General features: G+C 53.4%; 1 protein-coding gene across 1 annotated transcript; it reads right to left on the reverse strand.

Moving 5' to 3' along the window:
- Positions 1-5,967: 5,967 nt before the first annotated feature.
- Positions 5,968-17,750, reverse strand: TMEM61 (transmembrane protein 61). Its single transcript, XM_066264995.1, has 3 exons — positions 17,401-17,750; positions 11,743-12,092; positions 5,968-6,367 (listed from the first exon to the last, which is right to left on the reverse strand). The coding sequence occupies exons 1-3, from the start codon at positions 17,413-17,415 to the stop codon at positions 6,088-6,090; spliced, it is 645 nt and encodes a 214-aa protein (XP_066121092.1). The 5' UTR covers positions 17,416-17,750; the 3' UTR covers positions 5,968-6,087.
- Positions 17,751-18,306: the final 556 nt, after the last annotated feature.

Below are 18,306 nucleotides of genomic sequence, written 5' to 3' on the forward strand. Positions count from 1 at the left end.
GCTTTGTCACCTGTAGGCTGACTGTGGTCAGGGTCATCTCCCAGGTATTGTGCAGGTAACTGACCTGATGGAGGAGAAAATGCTTTGTAATCTGTGCTTATCAAAAGGGTGAGACCCACCACAGAAACACTATTATCATCACCTTACAGACAGGGTCAGGGAAGGGCAGCAACAGTACCCCAACCAGAAGTGGAAACGGAGGTCCAGAGGGGCCTCAGCGGCACTCTTTGTCCCTGGCTTCCGGTGGGCGGTGGGAACGCGTTTCCGAGGTCGCAGTCCAGCAGGGGTCTCTCGCGCCCCCTTGCGGCGGTGTCGCATGCACTCGGCAAGGCGCTTTCACGCCCTTTGGGACTTGCCTCTTGCTGTCGCTTGGAGAGGGGCACAGGGAACTGGTTATTATGCTCATTTTACAGGCTAGGAAGCTGAGGCCGGGAAGGGGAAGGGACTGGCCGAGATCTCCCCAAACTGAGTTGGTGGCTGAGCAGGGATTAGGACCCACAAAGCCCCAGCCCCAATGTAGATGGATCTGGTCCTTAACCGTTCCTGAAAGCCCTTCCAGGCACCAGAGCACTCTCCTCCTCTCCTCATGTTTCCTTTCCTCTCCAACACCCCAGCCTCCTTTCTCCTTTTTCTCTCCTCTTAAAAAAAAAAAACTAAACTAAATATGAGTGACGAGTAAGCAGCTCTGAGACAAGCAGGTACTCAGTAAAATGTGTCTAATCTAGCTTCTTCCACAGAGCCGTGGTGAGAGATAAATAGGAACAAACAGGTATGCACGGTGCTTGGGCAGTGAAGGGTTACCTACCCGCGGTTCCCATTCCCCTCCCACGGGCCTCTGCGTTTTCTCTCCCTCAGCTGCGAAGTGGAAGGAGCGGTTGAGGAGTCTGTCGTCTTCCAGCAGAGGGCGCGCTAACCACTGTTTTCTTCCTACCTATGGAACTGCGGATCCCCACACAGTATCCTCAGAGACTGGGGGGCGGGGCAGATCACACCCATTTAACAGATGCAGGACCCTGAGGTTCATGGAGGCAAGATGAGAGACCCAAGGTCTCAGAACCTGGAAGTAGTAGAGCCAGGATTCAAACCAGGTCCCCTCAGTCTCTTGTTGAACACCTACTATGTGCAGGTAACTCTGAAGTATGAGACACTCCGATAAAACAGGTTTCAAAGAGTGATGGCCCTTGGTCTTATTTCCGGGGCAACATATGGTAAAAGCTCTGAGGTAAGCGTGAGGTCCAGCATGTGCGCAAAGCAGAGAGAGTGAAGACTGGGGACTTGGACTGTGGATTGAAGGAAGAGGTTCACAAAAGCTGAAGTCAGCTGAAGTTCTTCTGTCAGGGCAATCGAAGCCATTCAGACAGAGACCAGCATGTGCGAAACCCCAGGGGCGAGTAAGCACTGACTCATAACTGGAGATAAAACTCTAAATGCTATGCATATACTTGACCTTCGAGTACCCCCTCGAAAACCTAGATATCCTGGCCAGCATCCTCACCTCCTCTCTCACACCTGCACCCTGTTGGCTCTACTTCCAAGGTGTAAGAATCCAATAACTGTCACCCATCACTACTGCTTATAAGCCTGGTCTGAGTCCCTATCATCTCTGTCCCCCTAAGTTCTCTGCTTTTACCCTTGTCCTCTGAAGTCTCTTTCCAAATACCAGGTCAGACCATGTCACTTCTGCCCAGAACCTAGAATGACTGTCTGTCTTACCAGAGTAAAAGCCAAAGCCCTCAAAATGGCCTCTAATACCCTAGTCAACATGAAAATTTGCCTACCCTCTCACCCCTCTGAGCTCATTTTCTGCCATTCCCCCCCCCCCCCGACTTACTCCATTTCAGTCACCCTGGCTCCATGCTCTCCTTGGAACACACAGCCACCCCAGGGCCTTTGCACTTGCTGTTCCTGCTGTGTGGACTGCTGTTCCTCCAGATATCTGTATAGCTCCCTCCCTTACCTTCTTCAAGTCTTTGTCCAAATGTCAGCTTTACAGTGAGGTCTTCCCTAATGTGATATCACTACCTCCCCCAGATATTTCCTGTCCTTTCCAGATTTACTTTTCTCCATAGTACTCATTTCCATCTTTCATAATATATACATTATTTATTTATCTTGTCCCTTGCCTCTCTCCCCTCAGCTAGAACTCAAGTGCCCACAGTGGGGACTTTGTTTCATTCACTGTGGTATCCTCAGGAGCTAGAACAGTGTAGGCTCTGGATTCATATTTGGGAATGGAGGGATGGGTGTAAGTTGCAGAGGAAAGGGATGCCAAAGAGGAAGCACAGGCTGGAACCTCCTGGGGTCATGAAGCTATCTCACGTCTTTCTCAGAAGTCAGCAGAGAGCCTCTGCTATGCTGGGAATGACAGATCGGGTTTTAACTTGACAACGATCCTCTGGCTCCGAGATCAGGTCGGAAGAAGCAGGAAGAGATGGTGGAAGTGAGGTGCAGTGGCCAGGCGCTAGGAGAAACAGGGGGACAAAGACTAAAGTGAACAATTTTTAGGAGTGATTAGTTGCTGGGGGAGGTGGGGAGGTGGTGTGGAAATTGACAATCGGGAACTTTCCTACTGGAGAGCTGCGGGTTCGGGTCACTGGCCAGTCCAGAGGAGAGACGCAGGGAACGTGCAGGAGAGGCCTGAGCTCTGAGGGTCCCTGGCGTCCCAGGCCTGGTGGCAGGCACCAGCTGTGGGCTCTGAGTGGCGGCAGAAGAAACCAACAGCAGGTCCAGGAGGAAAGAGATGAGGAAGCAAAGCCTCCTTGGGGCTGGGCAGCGGCAGACCCGGCTTTTGAAGCCCCTCCACCCCATGCCCTGCCATTGAGCACAGGGTCCCCAGTTCACAGCAAAGCCACTGCAGCTCACGAGGACCAGGTGGCTTGCCTGACAGGAGACTGGCTCCATGGCTCTGGCTCAGCCTCCAGGCTGCTGGGTGCTGTTGACCTTGAGTGAGTCGCTGTCCCTGCTGGGGGCTCTCACAGATTAGTTGGTATAGAGAGAAAAGCACAAAAGGTTTTTCCAGTCTAACAGCCTTCTCCACTCTCTACACCTCCTAGCTCCTGCCAGGCTGAAATGGTGCCTCCTAGTCAGACCTGCAATTCATTAACTCACCTGCCTGGGGGAGATTCCTCACTTTGGAGCAGGAGGGAGACTGGGCTCTGCTTTGCAGCCTGGGACCCCATTAACCCTTTAGGAATTTCAGAGAGCCTGATAAATCTCCACCCCTATTTTTGGTATACAAATGGAAAACTGGTGTGTGTGTGTGTGTGTAAGAGAGAGGGAGAGAGGGAGAAAGAGAGGTCACACAGCAAGGTCAGGACCAAGGCAGGATTCAAACCTCTATCTCTATCATACCAAGAAGGGCCAGGCACAGGCAGGAGCAGAGGAGAGGAAGGGAAGGGGACTCGGAGTACAGGATTCAGTGTGAGGGGAGGGTCTGACCATGAGATCTGACTTGGGGACTAAGAGAGGGCCCAATAACAACATTAACTAATTCATTTGTTCAGTAACGAGTACCCACTGAGCCTCTTCCTCACGCTAGCACCATTTTAGGCTTTAGAGAGAGATACAAACATAAAGGAAAGAAAGAAAGAAACAAATTCCCTGCTCTCAGAGAGCTTACATTCTGGTGTGGAGAAACATACAATGAACAAAGGAATAAAAATCTAATTTAAAAAGGTAAAATGTTAAACGTGTTATAAACTGGGGTTATGCCCTGGCTGGTTCCTCAACAGTAGAACATCAGCCCAGCATGTGGAAGTCCCAGGTTTGATTCCCGACCAGGGCACACAGGAGAAGCGCTCATCTGCTTCTCCACCCCTCCCCTTCTCAATCTCTCTCTCTCTTCCTCTCTTTCTCTCTTTCTCTCTCACTCTCTTCCTCTCCTGCAGCCAAGGTTCTAATGGTTGAAGCAAGTTGCCCCAGGTGCTGAGGATAGCTCCATGGCCTTGCCTCTCGCGCTAAAGTAGTTCTGTTGCGGCCCTGGCCGGTTGGCTCAGCGGTAGAGCATCGGCCTGGCGTGCGGGGGACCTGGGTTCGATTCCCGGCCAGGGCACATAGGAGAAGCGCCCATTTGCTTCTCCACCCCCCCACCCCCTCCTTCCTCTCTGTCTCTCTCTTCCCCTCCCGCAGCCAAGGCTCCATTGGAGCAAAGATGGCCCCGGCGCCAGGGATGGCTCCTTGGCCTCTGCCCCAGGCGCTGGAATGGCTCTGGTCGCAGCAGGGCGACGCCCCGGAGGGGCAGAGCATCGCCCCCTGGTGGGCAGAGCATTGCCCCTGGTGGGCGTGCCGGGTGGATCCGGTCGGGCGCATGCGGGAGTCTGTCTGACTGTCTCTCCCCGTTTCCAGCTTCAGAAAAAAAAAAAAAAAACACAAAAAACAAAATAAAGTAGTTCAGTTGCCAAGCAATGGAGCAATGTCCCAGATGGGCAGAGCATCACCCCACAGCAGGTTTGCCTGCCAGGTGAATCCTGGTATGAGGTGAATGCAGAAGTCTGTCCGCTGCCTCCCTACCTCCCACCTAATAAAAATAAATAAACAAACAAATAAATAGGGGTTATAAACAAATAGGGCAGGAAGGAGACTGGAAGTGCAGGGGAACTCAGTTTTAAATAGTGTCCAGAGATAGCTGCATGAAGAGGGACAGAGCAAAGGTGCAGGGATGGAAGGAACGGGCCCTGGGGAGGAAAGAGGGAAAGTGCAGAGACCCACACAGGGACTGACCCTGGGGGAGGGCACTGATGCCTTGACCCCACCCCACCCGCCACCCCCTGCTGCTCACAACTGTTAAAGACTGCATTATTCAAGGTGAGCTGGGAACCACTTGAGCCCAGAAGGCCGTCATCTACATCATCTCCTGGGATTTGCTTAGGCCATTCCTATCTGAGAAGAGACTGCAGGGGACCCTGGCAAAAGCAGAGAGACTGGATGGGCAGCTACTGAGACAGTCCAGGCCTAAGTATGTAGAGCCTAGCCAGGCCTGAATAAAAACACTGGCTCTGCCTTTATTCTCTGTGATTTTACCTCCCTGAGGCTCAGTCTCCACGCCTGTTGAATGAGAACACCACCTGTAGCAGAGCAGACTTGAGAATGTAAAACATGGCAAGGGGCACCCGGCATACAGCAGGCCCTCCGGAAATGCCGCTCTCACCCAACTGACTGAACCGCAGGACTTTGAACCTTTGCTTGCTGTGTGACCTTGGAAACCTTACTTAACCTCTCTGAGCTGTTTTCTCATCTGTGAATGGGGTAGGGTGGAGATGTAGGGATGCAGAATGTAGCTGGACAGAAAGGAGACTTTTTTACGATGTCTAGAAAGTAAAGAGAGGTAGCCAGCTCCCTGTCACAGGAGATATGGGAGCAGAAGCTGAATTTGCACTGGGGGGGGGGGGTACCTCTGCTAACAAACTGTGACCATTGCTGCATACTTCATAGACACCTGTCACTGGGCTGAGAAGTCTGCATTTACCATTTAATGCATGAGCACCAAGGCTGCAGAGTCAGTGTGAGCTTACAATGCCAGCTGCTTTCACCTCATTTCATCTCCACAGCTCAGCTCTCTGAGGCAGGAGCTGGTGCCACTGTAATTCCCAATTCCCACTCTACAGATGAAGAAACTGAGGCAGAAAGAGGTTAAAGTCACTTTTCTAAGGTCACTCACCTGGTACATGGTAGAACCCAGGCACAGCTGGTCTGAATGCAGAGTCCACGTCCTTTTGGTTTTAAACTCAGTGTGTGGCCTTTGCCAGTCCTGGCTCCGCCTCTGGGGGCCAGTGTTCTCCTCTGCACCAGAGAGCTCCCTGCTGACAACCAGCTCTAATTGCCAGCCATATGAGTGCACCATCTTGGATGCTCTGGCCCAGCTGGGCCCAAGACTGCAGCCCCACAGACATCATTTGGGGCACAAGAACCACCCAGGTGGGCTCAGGCAACCAATAGAGTCAGGAGTGATAATAAAACAGATTTATTTGAAGCCATTTGTTACACAGCAATTGATAAATAAAACAGCTCTGAGAAACACACACCCGCCGAGTGCCGACAGTGAGCCCGGCACTGTATTAGACACTGGAAGCTCATGGTTTGTCTCAGGACTCAGGGCCGGCAGGGGCCTCGACTTCGTCCCGCTGTGGTCTGAGCCAGCCGGGCAGTGCCAGGTATTGTCTCTCCAGAGATGGCATCCGCAGCAAGGACAATGCTCTCGTAGCGGGGCAGGGGCAGGGGCGAGGCGGGCTGGGGCCCAAGCAGGGCAGCACCAGAGGCGCTGCACATCAGGTCTTCCTCCAGGGGGTACGCGGGTGGTGGCAGGGGCCCCTCAACCAGTGGACAGTGCATGGCCTCCTCGTACGTGGGGACGGCAACCAGCTCTGGGGTCCTACAGGGCAAGAGAAGAGGCTGTTAGCAGGGGCGAGGGCAAAACCTACCACGTGCCAGGCAGACAGTGATGCGGGCTGGCGGCAGGGAAGGCTGCACGGACAGATTCTCTGTGAGGCCCCTAGGGAGCCCTGTACACACTTGGAGCTTGGCATGAGCTGCCCCTGCCAACCACAGCTCTCCCATCCGACCCACCCCGCCCCCATGTGCTCACCAGGCCCCCTCAGGTCTCTGCCAGGCAAGTCCTTCACACCTCCCTCACCCCTTCCCCGCTGGACAGTCTCTGCTTGTCCTCTGGGGAGCTTTCCTGACTGGTACTTCCCCAGCAAAGCTCCCCCTCCCTGCTCTGGGCTCCCACGGGGCTCTCTGTCACCACACTGACCCCACCGGGTTGTCCTCTAGGGCAGGGACTGACTGAATGTCATGAGTCTGAGGACAGAAGCTTGGCGACAGACTAAGTGATTGTCTTGGGCAGAAAGGCTCCCAGCTTACTGTAATATCTCTTACAAGAGGCAGAGTTGTGGATGCTCAGAGCAGGACGGGAGACCTAACTCTCCTGCCCACCTGGATGCTTGAGGCCCAGCTGTGATAAGTCCGCCGAGTGAGTACCTCCGCTTATAGAGCTCCAAGATAAAGCCAACCATGTCCATCTCTGACCGGCATGGCTTTCCTGAGACTGGCCTCCAGCTCCCTTAAATGAACCACTGTGCAGGGGCTCGAGGCGGAGACCAGGTCCTCTAAGGCTGCTCCAACCAGGCTCTGCAGCTGGATTCCAGGAACAGTTCCCCACATCAGTGCTGATGGGAATGACAGCGGCCCTCAGTCCTCTCAGGCCCCACTGTTCACCTCCGGGGAGTCCCTTTCCCTTTCCCTCTCAGGGCCCTGTGGGATGGGAGTGTCAGTGACACTGTTGGGGATGACACTGTCAGATAAAGGGGCTGACTAGGTGATCCTGAAGGTTCCTTCCCACCCCAAGTCACTCAAGGGCTGGTTGAGTCTGGGCACTAGATGGTTCAACTCCCTGCTCTGTTACATACATTCCTGGTGGAAGGTCAGGGTCAGTAACTCCATTAATTGGGACCTTAGTTTTCCCCTCTGTAAATGGGGACAATAAGCCCCTACCCCACAGAACCGTGTGCAGATTAAATGAGATAGTGCAGGGGTGGACTTAGCACATGCTCTGCAAATGGAAGGCAGTCACAGAATCTCAAAGGTCTCCTCAAGGAAGGCGTGTGGGAGCAAAACCCATCACAGATTTCCTGCATGGGCTCAGGGAGGTTGTCACTCACCCAAGATCATCAGTTTGGAGCTGGTAGGGAAGCAGTTTAGTCCATACCAGTGGGCCTGCCTATCTAGACAAGGGGGTGGCCCATGGCAGAGGCTGGCCCAGAGGACAGAAGTGGAAGTAGAGGGGATTTCACTCCAGGGACCAATGGCGGTGCTGTGCTGAGAACCTGCACATGCCCCTCATGTGAGCACCTATGACCCAATGGGGACATGGTCTGTCTCTGGGCAATGTGTCTTCTCAGCCCAAGCCCACCGCAGCCCTCAGAGTGGCCCACTGCAAGGCAGGCTTGCTTCTCTAGCCACAGACAGGGTCATGATGCAGGCGGGGGGTGGGGGAAGCCTGGGGTTGACTCCCAGCCTGTGTGTCAGTCTGAGGGAGAATACCAGCCAGGAGCCTAATCTGGTACTTCCCACCCAGTGCTCTTGCAAACTCCTCTCACAACCCTCCTCCTCTGGAGGCCAGCCCAGGCGCCTCACAGCTGAGGAAGCTGAGAAAGTTGAAAAGGGACCTCATCCTTCTCAATATCCCCAGCATCCTTTGCAGGTGAGGGCAGACAAAGATTATTGCTCCTAGAGGCAGGCAAGGCAGGTTTGATTGTTGTGTGACCTAGGCCATGCTCACAACCCTCTCTGAACCTGTTTCTCCTTATCTGTAACATGGGGGTAACAATTTTCATTTTATAGATTCAGGGTAGGAAAAATGGAAAAAGCTTTGACAACACTCAGAAAAATGTGGGTAATAAGGCTTCCAGAGCCCTATATCTCCTGCCTTGTTCACTCCTCAGCCACACCTCAGCCGTCCCCCACTTCTCCAAGCGCTGGAGATATGACACAGGCATTGGGTATGCTTGGGGCCACCCAGCAGCCAACAGCTGAGAGGGCAGGGCATAGGTGACTGAGCTGCTGCAGGAAGTTTGCTTAGTGGGCAGACATGGGCTGGCCCTTAGGCCACCCTCTGGGCCAGCTGCACCTACCCAGCCCCAGGTCTCCATGTCATGGTCCAGAATGTTGGAACTTGAGGGCCATCAGGCCCCATGTAGAGTGCCATATTGCACATGGCAGAGGCTCTGTCCATGGTGTATTCTGGATGTGGCACCTGCAGTTGTGTGGAGCAGTCTGTCACTATGGTCCCCATGCACAGGAAGCTCCACTGATGTTGGAGCTCACCCCCACTGTGGAGCCTGGCCTGGCCCCGGCTCCTCCGCCCTCAGCTGAGTCAGGCAAACATGGTAGGAAAAGGGAAGGGACAGGAATGAGATTCTCCTTGCCCAACACTTAAGTACACTAAATCTATTTCACATTCATGACGATCTTGGGGGACAGCATCTCTCAGTCACTGTACAGATGAGTGAAAATCACACATCAACCAAGTGGCAAAGCCCCAGCTCTGTCCAACTGCAAAACTCAAGTCAGTTCCACCTGTCACACCTCTCCCCATCCAGCCTCTAATCTCTCCACACCTCAGCTTTCTCATCTGTAAAATGGGCCCAAATCTTACACTTACCTGATAAACTGTTCTGCTCACAAGCAGTGGAGGCTCAAATCAGTTAGTGGGCATAACAGTACATTTTAAACTATAAAGCACCAAAGTAGCAGCGAAAGATAAAGTGTGCATGAACTTGACAGTGTACGCACTTCCTCATCTATCATCTCATCTCTTTCCCTAACAGCAACTCTAGGGAAAGGGTCTGTCACCCCCAGCTGCCAGGTGAAGAATTAGACACAGCTCAGGGAGTCTAAGTAACATGCTCAAGAGCTCACAGCTCATCAAAGAAAGAACAGAGACCGAAACCCTCATGTCTGAATAGGTTTCTTTTTCTGCTGTACCTCACTGAGGGTGGAGGTCCGGGGGGGCTTCTGTTCAGTCACTTTATTTAGGGGCTCACACAAAAACTGGGAGCCCTCAGAGGGCAGGGGTTTTATCTGTTTAGTGCAGTGTTACGTTGTCAGCCCCCTGCATAGGACCTACCATACAGCAGGTGCTCAGGAAATAGGGTTAAATGGGTGAAAGAACAGTAGATAAATAAATGGAGAAAATGAGGTCCAAGAGGGGAAAATCCTGGCCGAGTCTTCAGCTTAGACAGCCTCTCTGACCTGGGTTACAGCCAGGTACCCCCAGGGAGTGAGGTGCCCGGGACAGGAGCAGCAGAGTGGCCTCCCCGTGGGGCCAGAGGCTGGTCCCACAGGCAGCAGGGTGGGGCGGAGTCAGCCCCAGGGACAGGGAAGAGCCGTTAGCAGAAGCAGCTTCCCTGATATCCCGCACCCGGTTCTGAATCTAAGACTTGGGTCTCCAAACCTGGACCACTCTGCAGCCTCCTGGGTAGGCCTCCTCCTTGGCCTACCTGGGAATTAAGGCTGGGTAGCCCTACCTGCAGCTGTGGCCCAGATCCTGTTGGGTCAACATGGCTGTGTGTACAGACAACATCCACCCCCTATACTCAGGCCACCCTGGGTGGGGAAGGACAGGCTCAGGACTAGAGTGCTCTGAGGCTGGGACTGGCTCCCTCTGACCCACTGGGTATCCAGGTAGGTCAATGGTCTCTCTGAGATCCAGGCTTCTCATCTGAAAAGTGAAGAGTTAGGTGGAGAGTTCCCAAGGCCCTGCCCTTCCCTCTAACAGGTCAAACCCAGGCCGGACCATTGGACTAAGTAGCCTCTGTTGAATACTCTATTGTCTCTGACCTCAAAGATTCAGCCAGTAGTGGGAATAATCCTGTTACATTCCTTAATTCGGAATGCATTTTCTGCTTTAACTAAGGGAAGAAGGTGTCTAGTTTCCAGGCCATCTCCCGGATGTCTGTTAACCCCCTAATATATCTAAATCTGTTTACGGAGTAGTATGCGAAAGCTTGAGTTTCCCAGCCAGCACGCTTTGCCACTTTCTGGTTGTATAACCCTACCTTCTTCTTCTGTAAAGGGCAATGGTAGGTCTTACCTTGCAGGGGACAGAGGACTGGAGATGTATGCAGGCCCCTGACATGTAGGTACACCCAGTGCTTGGCTGAATGAGTAAGTACATAGTAAGAGCAGGCATAATTCGCTTTCTCAACAAGGCAAAAGTTGGTTCCTGGAATCTTGGCAATATAAAGCACAGATATTCATACAGAACATAAACAAATATATAGTATATCTGTGGTATTTAAATTTCATGGGGGAGGATTTTTTTTTTTAAATGCCTGAAAAGCCTCCTTAGAGGGAGTAAAAATGAAAACTAAGGTTGAGAAATGTCTAAGATTTTGTCTCCGCCCCCCATCCCACCGCTGAGCCTTTGCACATGCTCTTCTGCCTGCCTAAGAAGCCTCTCGCCACCTTCGCCACTTGAGGGAAGGTTGACACTTACTGTGCACCTGTTGTGTACCAGGTATGGGACTAAGTTCTACATACACATCATCTGAGCTAGGGAATGGGTGAGCACACAGACTCTGGGTCCAAGTCCTGGACTCTAGCTGGGTGTTCTTGGGCAAGTTACTCAACATCTTGTGCCTCAGTTTCCTCACTTGTAAATAGAGTTAATAACCTTACCTATTTCAGAGGACTGCTGTAAGGATTAAAAGAGTAAATATATGGAAAACACTTAGAACAGTGTCTGGCCCATGGTAAATACTATACAGGTGTTCGCTATTATTGTTGCTCTTATTATTCTTGTTTTATTTCAGATGAGCACACTGAGGGTCAGTGAGGTTGCATGATCTAGTTGAAGTCCTACCACTAGTTAGTGAGGGAAGCAGGAGAGGATCCAGTCAGTCTGACTCCTGTGCCTAATTCTAAACCCCTGTGCTACTCTGCCTCATACCATGCTGAGCTCAGCTTTCAACGCTTCCAGGAAGCCTTCTTGGATTTATCTATGTCTCCACAGGACTATGTCTGGGCCTCTCTCATAGCTCTAACTCTGATTTGTCAACATCTACCTGTCATGGGGCTTTAAACTTCTCTAAGACTGTGCTGATCAGCCACCAAGTCCCCAGAGCATACATAGGCAAAGCCTGGTCCAGGAAGGAAACCTATCAGAGTGTGATGAGCAAACTCATGATGATGGGATGGTGCCGTACCTTTGGCCCCACCCTGCGGCCCCCAGCCTTCCCCACTAACCTGCAGCTCTCCTTCTCTAAGGGCTCCACAGTGAGGTAGTACAGGTCTCTGGAGAGGTGATATGGGTCCCGTCGGGGTGGTCCCCAGGTGTTGGCCTTGACGGACCACAGCAGGCCAAGGAGCAGCAGCAAGCCGCCCGCCCCACAGCAGAAGAAGCTGATGGACCTGAGCAGGGTCCTGGGGGCCTCAGGCGTGGGGTGTGTAGTGGGTGGGGCCAGATGGCTGGGTGGAGCACCTGTGTCCCCTTCACTCCACCAAGCGAAGCAGAGTGTCCCAGCCACCAGAACCACAGTGCCGCCGACCATCATGCAGTAGCGGAGGGTGGAGGCCACTCGGCCCCTGTCGCAAGTCTGGACATGGAGAAAGAAAGAGGGGAGGAAAATGGGCATCTAAGAGGCCTGCCAGGTACTGCCAACCAGAGTCTTAGTTCTCCTCCACCTGAGGTCACTGCGCAACCTTGAAGAGGCCATTTGAATTCTCTGTGCCTCAGTTTCCTCATCTGTGAAATGGAGATGATGCCCCTAACTTTGCAGGGCTGTTCTGAGGGTCACAGCTAACATATCCGAAGCTCCTAGCACCACACCTTGTATTGAGTAGAAGTTCAGTAAGTGTGGCTGTGTCCACTCTGGGCCTCATCTCCTGGTGGGTATAAGACTCCCCACTGTGTCCACCATAGGCTGGGAGAGAGAGGAGTGATACCCTCGGGTCCACCGGGCCTGCCAGGACCGGGGCTGGCAGCAGCACTTCCCTTCACCGAGTCACAGTCCCCAGAGGTGGACACTCGTCTCCATGTGAAAGAGGAATACACCAAAACCCAGGACAGGTAAAGGAGCAAGTCTGAGGGAGGGCACTGAGAAGTCCGAAGGTAAAACTCATGATATGAAGCAAAAGTGTGCAAAAAAAAAAAAAGTTCACTATGGCCTTATTTATAATGATCCTAATTTGGAGAGAGCCAAAATATCCAACTCTACGGAAATGGAGAGTAAACCACAGCATGACCTCTAGATAAAATATTAATGACTTATTTTTAAAAACTCAGGCTCAGCCTGACCTGTGGTGGCGCAGTGGATAAAGCATCGACCTGGAACGCTGAGGTCACCGGTTCGAAACCCTGTGCTTGCCTGGCTGGTCAAGGCACATATGGGAGTCAATGCTTCCTGCTCCTTCCCCCTTCTCTCTCACTCTCTATCTAGCTATCTAGCTATGTCTTTCTCTTTCTCTCTCCTTTCTAAAATGAATAAAGTCTTTAAAATTAAAAAAAAACAAACTCAAGCTCAGCACTAATGTTGAACAATATGAGGGAAGTGTTTTTCATAGCTTACTTCTTTCAATTTAGATACCTAATTACGCATAGAGTGTTATCTCAATTAGGCAAAGAAAAGACACCCTGGGAGGGAACCTGCCCCAAACCAGACAAAAGGGGGCTGAAACACATGTCCACGCTGTCCCCAAAGGCCGCTGTGCATGCTGTTCCCTCTGCCTGGTCCTGGCAACTGGCCATTATCTCCCCACAAGGCTCAGCTCGCGGCTCCACCCAAGAAACCTTCGCTGGTGACACAGACACCCAATCCCCTCGGCCTTATTGGACCAGGGTATTTGTCTGTCTGTGATGATCACCTTTGCTGTCCATATGGGCCTGTTCACTGCGCCATCCCCCAGTGTCTAGTGCATAATAGGTGTTAAACAAGCACTTGTTAAAGAAATTCCCTTCGATGAGGGAAAGTATTGCTGCCAAGTGTTTGTTGTGTGAAAACCCTGCCTCACAGCTGGGTGAGGGGAAGAGTCAGAGGGCCTCAGCTGCTTCAGCACCCAGCCATGAAGCCGAAACCTGGCTTTGGCCCCACTCAGCAGCTCACCAGCTGTGCCCTGGGTAGGCCTGTCAACTGCTCCGGGCCTGTTGTGGCATCTGTACAAAGAGCAGGTGCTCCAGCATGCTGCTAGGAGAGCCCGGGCGGCACCATCTCCTCTTCCAAAAGCCGAGCCAGAGAAGCAAGGGACTCACAGACCTCAGAGAGACTTCAATGACCAGAAACACTCTCTGAATGGGACCTTGCACAGCCAAACGTGGTACGTCAGAACGATACCCTGCTGTGCAGCTATTCAAAGACATGCTCCTACCGGAGCCAAGGGGCATGCACAATGTTCAAGCTACAGTAGTTGAAGCTTCAGATCTCAAAAGGGCTCATTTCCCGTCAGAGAGGTAGGGGGAGGGGTGGGAAAGGGGAAGGAGAAGGACAAACTTCTAGTTAAAAGTCACAGGGATGTAAAGTACAGCATAGGGAACAGAGTCAACAACATTGTAATAAACTATGTACGGTGGCAGATGGTGACTAGATTTATTGTCGTGATCACTTTGTAAGATATATAAAAAATGAATAACTATGTTGTACACCTGAAACTGACATAATGCTGTAGGTCCATTATAATCTAAAATATATGTTTTAAAGGTCACATTCCCAAATGTATTTTAAAATATGTTTGTGGTTAAGAAATAAATCCACCCATGTTATCAAAAAGAAAATGTGGGGGAGGGTGTATGTGTGTGCACATGCATGTGTGAGAGAGAACCTATCTATGTAATGAGGTGCTCTAGGAGTGGATCCCAATTCTTTTTTTTTTTTTTTTTTTTTTTTTATTTTTCTGAAGCTGGAAACGGGGAGAGACAGTCAGACAGACTCCCGCATGCACCCGACCAGGATCCACCTGGCACGCCCACCAGGGGCGACGCTCTGCCCACCAGGGGGCGATGCTCTGCCCCTATGGGGCGTCGCTCTGCCGGGACCAGAGCCACTCTAGCACCTGGGGCAGAGGCCAAGGAGCCATCCCCAGCGCCCGGGCCATCTTTGCTCCAATGGAGCCTCGGCTGCGGGAGGGGAAGAGAGAGACAGAGAGGAAGGAGGGGGGGTGGAGAAGCAAATGGGCGCTTCTCCTATGTGCCCTGGCCGGGAATCGAACCCGGGTCCCCCACACGCCAGGCCGACGCTCTACCGCTGAGCCAACCGGCCAGGGCTGGATCCCAATTCTTGAGTCCCCAGACCACCTAAAGGGTATAGAAAAACACCGCTTACAAATGACCTGCAGTTCTCTCCCTGTGAATCTGTCCTTGGGGCAAGGGCCTCCTGTCTCCAGCTCAAGGCATTCTCATGGGGGGAGAAAAAGAACGACTACCCCCTCCCCAAGGTCAGATAGCTAGGAGAGACCGTCCAGAGGAAAAGCTCAAGAAACCAAATTGGAAAAAAGAAACAGGCCCTGGCCAGTTGGCTCAGCGGTAGAGCGTCGGCCTGGCGTGCAGGGAACCCGGGTTCGATTCCCGGCCAGGGCACATAGGAGAAGCGCCCATTTGCTTCTCCACCCCCACTTCCTCTCTGTCTCTCTCTTCCCCTCCCGCAGCCGAGGCTCCATTGGAGCAAAGATGGCCCGGGCGCTGGGGATGGCTCCTTGGCCTCTGCCCCAGGCACTAGAGTGGCTCTGGTCGCAGCAGAGCGACACCCCGGAGGGGCAGAGCATCGCCCCATGGTGGGCAGAGCGTCGCCCCTGGTGGGCGTGCCGGGTGGATCCCGGTCGGGCGCATGCGGGAGTCTGTCTGACTGTCTCTCCCCGTTTCCAGCTTCAGAGAAAAAAAAATACAAAAAAAAAAAGAAAGAAAGAAAAGAAAAAAAGAAACAAACAGCAAATCAATCGTCGTAAGCCCTGGACTGTATATTATGGCACTTGACAGTGGCCCTTCACATCCAGCATCTCACCTGACTGCCCACAACAGGGCAAGGAAAGATATTCCTGTTTTGCAAATGAGGAGACAGGAGCCAGAAAGGTGAGGAACTTTGCCCACACCCAGATAAGACTGGGTTTCTCAACACTTGAAAAACTCCTTCCTGCCTAAGGCCACTTATGATGCTTTTTACTGTGGGAAGAGGAGAAAACCAAAAAAGGATAAACAAAAATTCAAACCGAAATTATCGATCAGCCTGCTCCTCAGAGATGAGCATGATCCCATGTGGATGTTTCCTTTGCATTTCTCCCTCGGCCTCCATATGCAATGATGGTGGCAGCAGGTGTGTGCTGGGCGTTTACACAGGCTGGACACCACACCAAGCTCTTTCCAGGCATTCCCCCACTTAATCCTCGCAGCGGCAATATGTCCCGAGAACATGGGGCTATGAGAGTGACAGTCTGCCCGAGGTTAGTGCCAAATTTGAAACTGGGTCTAATCTGACTCAAATCCCTGTGTGTTCCATGGCCAGTTGGCTCAGCGGTAGAGCGTCAACCCAGCTTGTGGAAGTCCCAGATTCGATTCCTGGTCAGGGCACCCAGGAGATGCGACCATATCTGTATTTTTTAGTACTGTATAAAGCTCAGATCTTGCTATGAAGAGCTGTGTCTGTAAGTCTTTGGCACAGGCAGTTCTCAGTTTCTAGAATACACCGTCCCTCCTCAGACAAGCCCCGGCAATCGCCCTTAGCATGTTCTCGCAGGTGCAGTAATCTCCCTCTGTGTGGGTCCCCCTCCTTCCACGCGGACCCCCCCCCCATGGATAGGCAGAGCACCTGCTAATCTGCCACCCCCAGGGGATGGAGGGTGTCAGTGTCCCCTGGCAGCCTGTTGTGTTGCTGGGCAGCAGTTTTCATTATGATTACAGATCAAAGTTCCGATTGACTGTCAGTAGCAGGGTGTCCTGGCCCAGGTCTCCTAGCCCTGACCTGCTTCAGAGAGGAGTCTTCCGGCAGCTTCCTTGCCTCTTACATTTGTGTACCTGAGACCCTCTTGAGGGAGGAAGAAAGAGCTGCCTGCCCTGGAGAGAACAACCCCAATCGCAAAGAAGTCCCCCTCCTGATCCTGGCACTTGGGCAGGGTCTGCCAGGCGGGCCCCTCCCTCACCTTCCTCATAGGCCCACACACAAACACATCCAAACTCAGGCCGCCTGGGGGCCTCTACCGGTGCTGTTCTCTCAGCCTGGGGAGCCCTCTGTCGGCATCCAGGGCCCTCATTTCACAGCCCCGCCCCTTCAAGACCCAGCCCAACACCTTATTCTCCCAGGTGCCTTTCTGCATCTGCCATCCCCAACTCCCACCAGCCAGAGGAGGCCTTTCCCTGCATCTGACTGCCCCTCAAACAGTGGCCATTCTGTCAGCTCTGTGACCTTGGTCAGACAGCTCAACATCTCTGAACTCTACATTCCTACCTCCCAGGGAGGAGCAAGCTGTGAAGATGAGATGGCAAGATGGTGAGCTGTAAGCAAAGCTCGTGACATAGAGCTGGACAGAGGAGGGACTGTGGCTCCAACACTGGGCAGGATACCTAGCTTCTCCAAGTCTCCCTTCCCTTCTCTGTGAAATGGGCACAATAACACCATGCTGTCCTGCTACCAAGAAGAGAACTTGAGGTGCTATTTTCTGTTTAAAAAAATTTTTTTTAATTGAACCATTTCCTCTGAACAAGAAGTGGTTCAAACCATCTCCACTTAACCAGTGGGTTAATTGAGGTCCTGAGCACCATGGACCAAGGCCACTCAGCGAATTAGAACACAGGAAGAGACCTGAGTGTGCAGACTGCCCACCAAGCCACCGTGGTCAAGGTGAAGGGAAAGGGTTCCGACGGGGTGGGCGTTAGAAAGAGCCGAGAAGCTTCCGAAGGAGGGAGCGAAGGCAACCTGTACCCACCTGGGGCGCAGCCATCGCGCGGCCAGCGGTCAGGCGCGGTCCAGGCGCTGGGAGCCGGGTGAAGGTAAAGGCATGGTGGCTGCGGGACCGGAGAGCTGCGCGAACCTGGGAACGGCGTGCCTCGGGGCTGCAGCCGGCCGGTAGCGGGTGGCCCCGGCGGCGGTCCCCTAGTCCCAACCTCCGCGCCCCGCAAACGCGCTGACGTCGGGCTCCGGCTCTCGTTCCGAGACCTTGCTGTCTCCAACCCGCTAGCCGCCGTCCGTGCCGTCCGCGCCCGCCGCCCGGCACCCGGAGCGGAGGTGCCAACCCGCCTTCGACAGGCAGGCGCGGGTCCCCGGGCTGTGCGCTCCAGAAGCAGCTCTGCTACCTGGCGGGAGCGGTGCGGGGGGCGTCGAGGGGCGCGCGGAGCCTGGGCTCCGCCCGCGACCCGCGTGGTGACCGACTGGGGCTGGGCCTTCTCGGCTCGGGCCCTGGGCTCGCCCTGCCCCCACCTCTCCTGGGATCCGCGTCCTCGTGCGCCGCCGGGTCCCGCGGAGACTCGGGGGACCAGCTCCGCACGACTTTAAGGCGGTTCCAGGTGCCGCACCGCCGCCCAGCCGGCCCCACCCGACCTTAAAGCCACAGCGACAGCGAGGCTGGCGGGGGTGAGGGTTTCCCAGCACCGAGGAGCGGCGGGCCCGCTGCTACCCGGACCACCCTGGAACTGTCGGGAATCGTCAGTCCTTAGGGCTGTCTTTCCCTGCTCTCTAACCTGGGACGGGCTTGGGATCGGAGCTGAACTGCTCGGAGAGTCATCAACGCCAAGTCAGAGAGGGATCTAGGATTCCAAAGCCCACGCCTCCTCACTCCTGTTTTTACAGCAAGGGAAACAGGCCCAAAGAGGGATAATCACGGGCCTGTTTTACC

This window comes from Saccopteryx bilineata, chromosome 3 (genome assembly GCF_036850765.1).
Source record: "Saccopteryx bilineata isolate mSacBil1 chromosome 3, mSacBil1_pri_phased_curated, whole genome shotgun sequence".
Lineage (NCBI taxonomy): Eukaryota > Metazoa > Chordata > Mammalia > Chiroptera > Emballonuridae > Saccopteryx > Saccopteryx bilineata.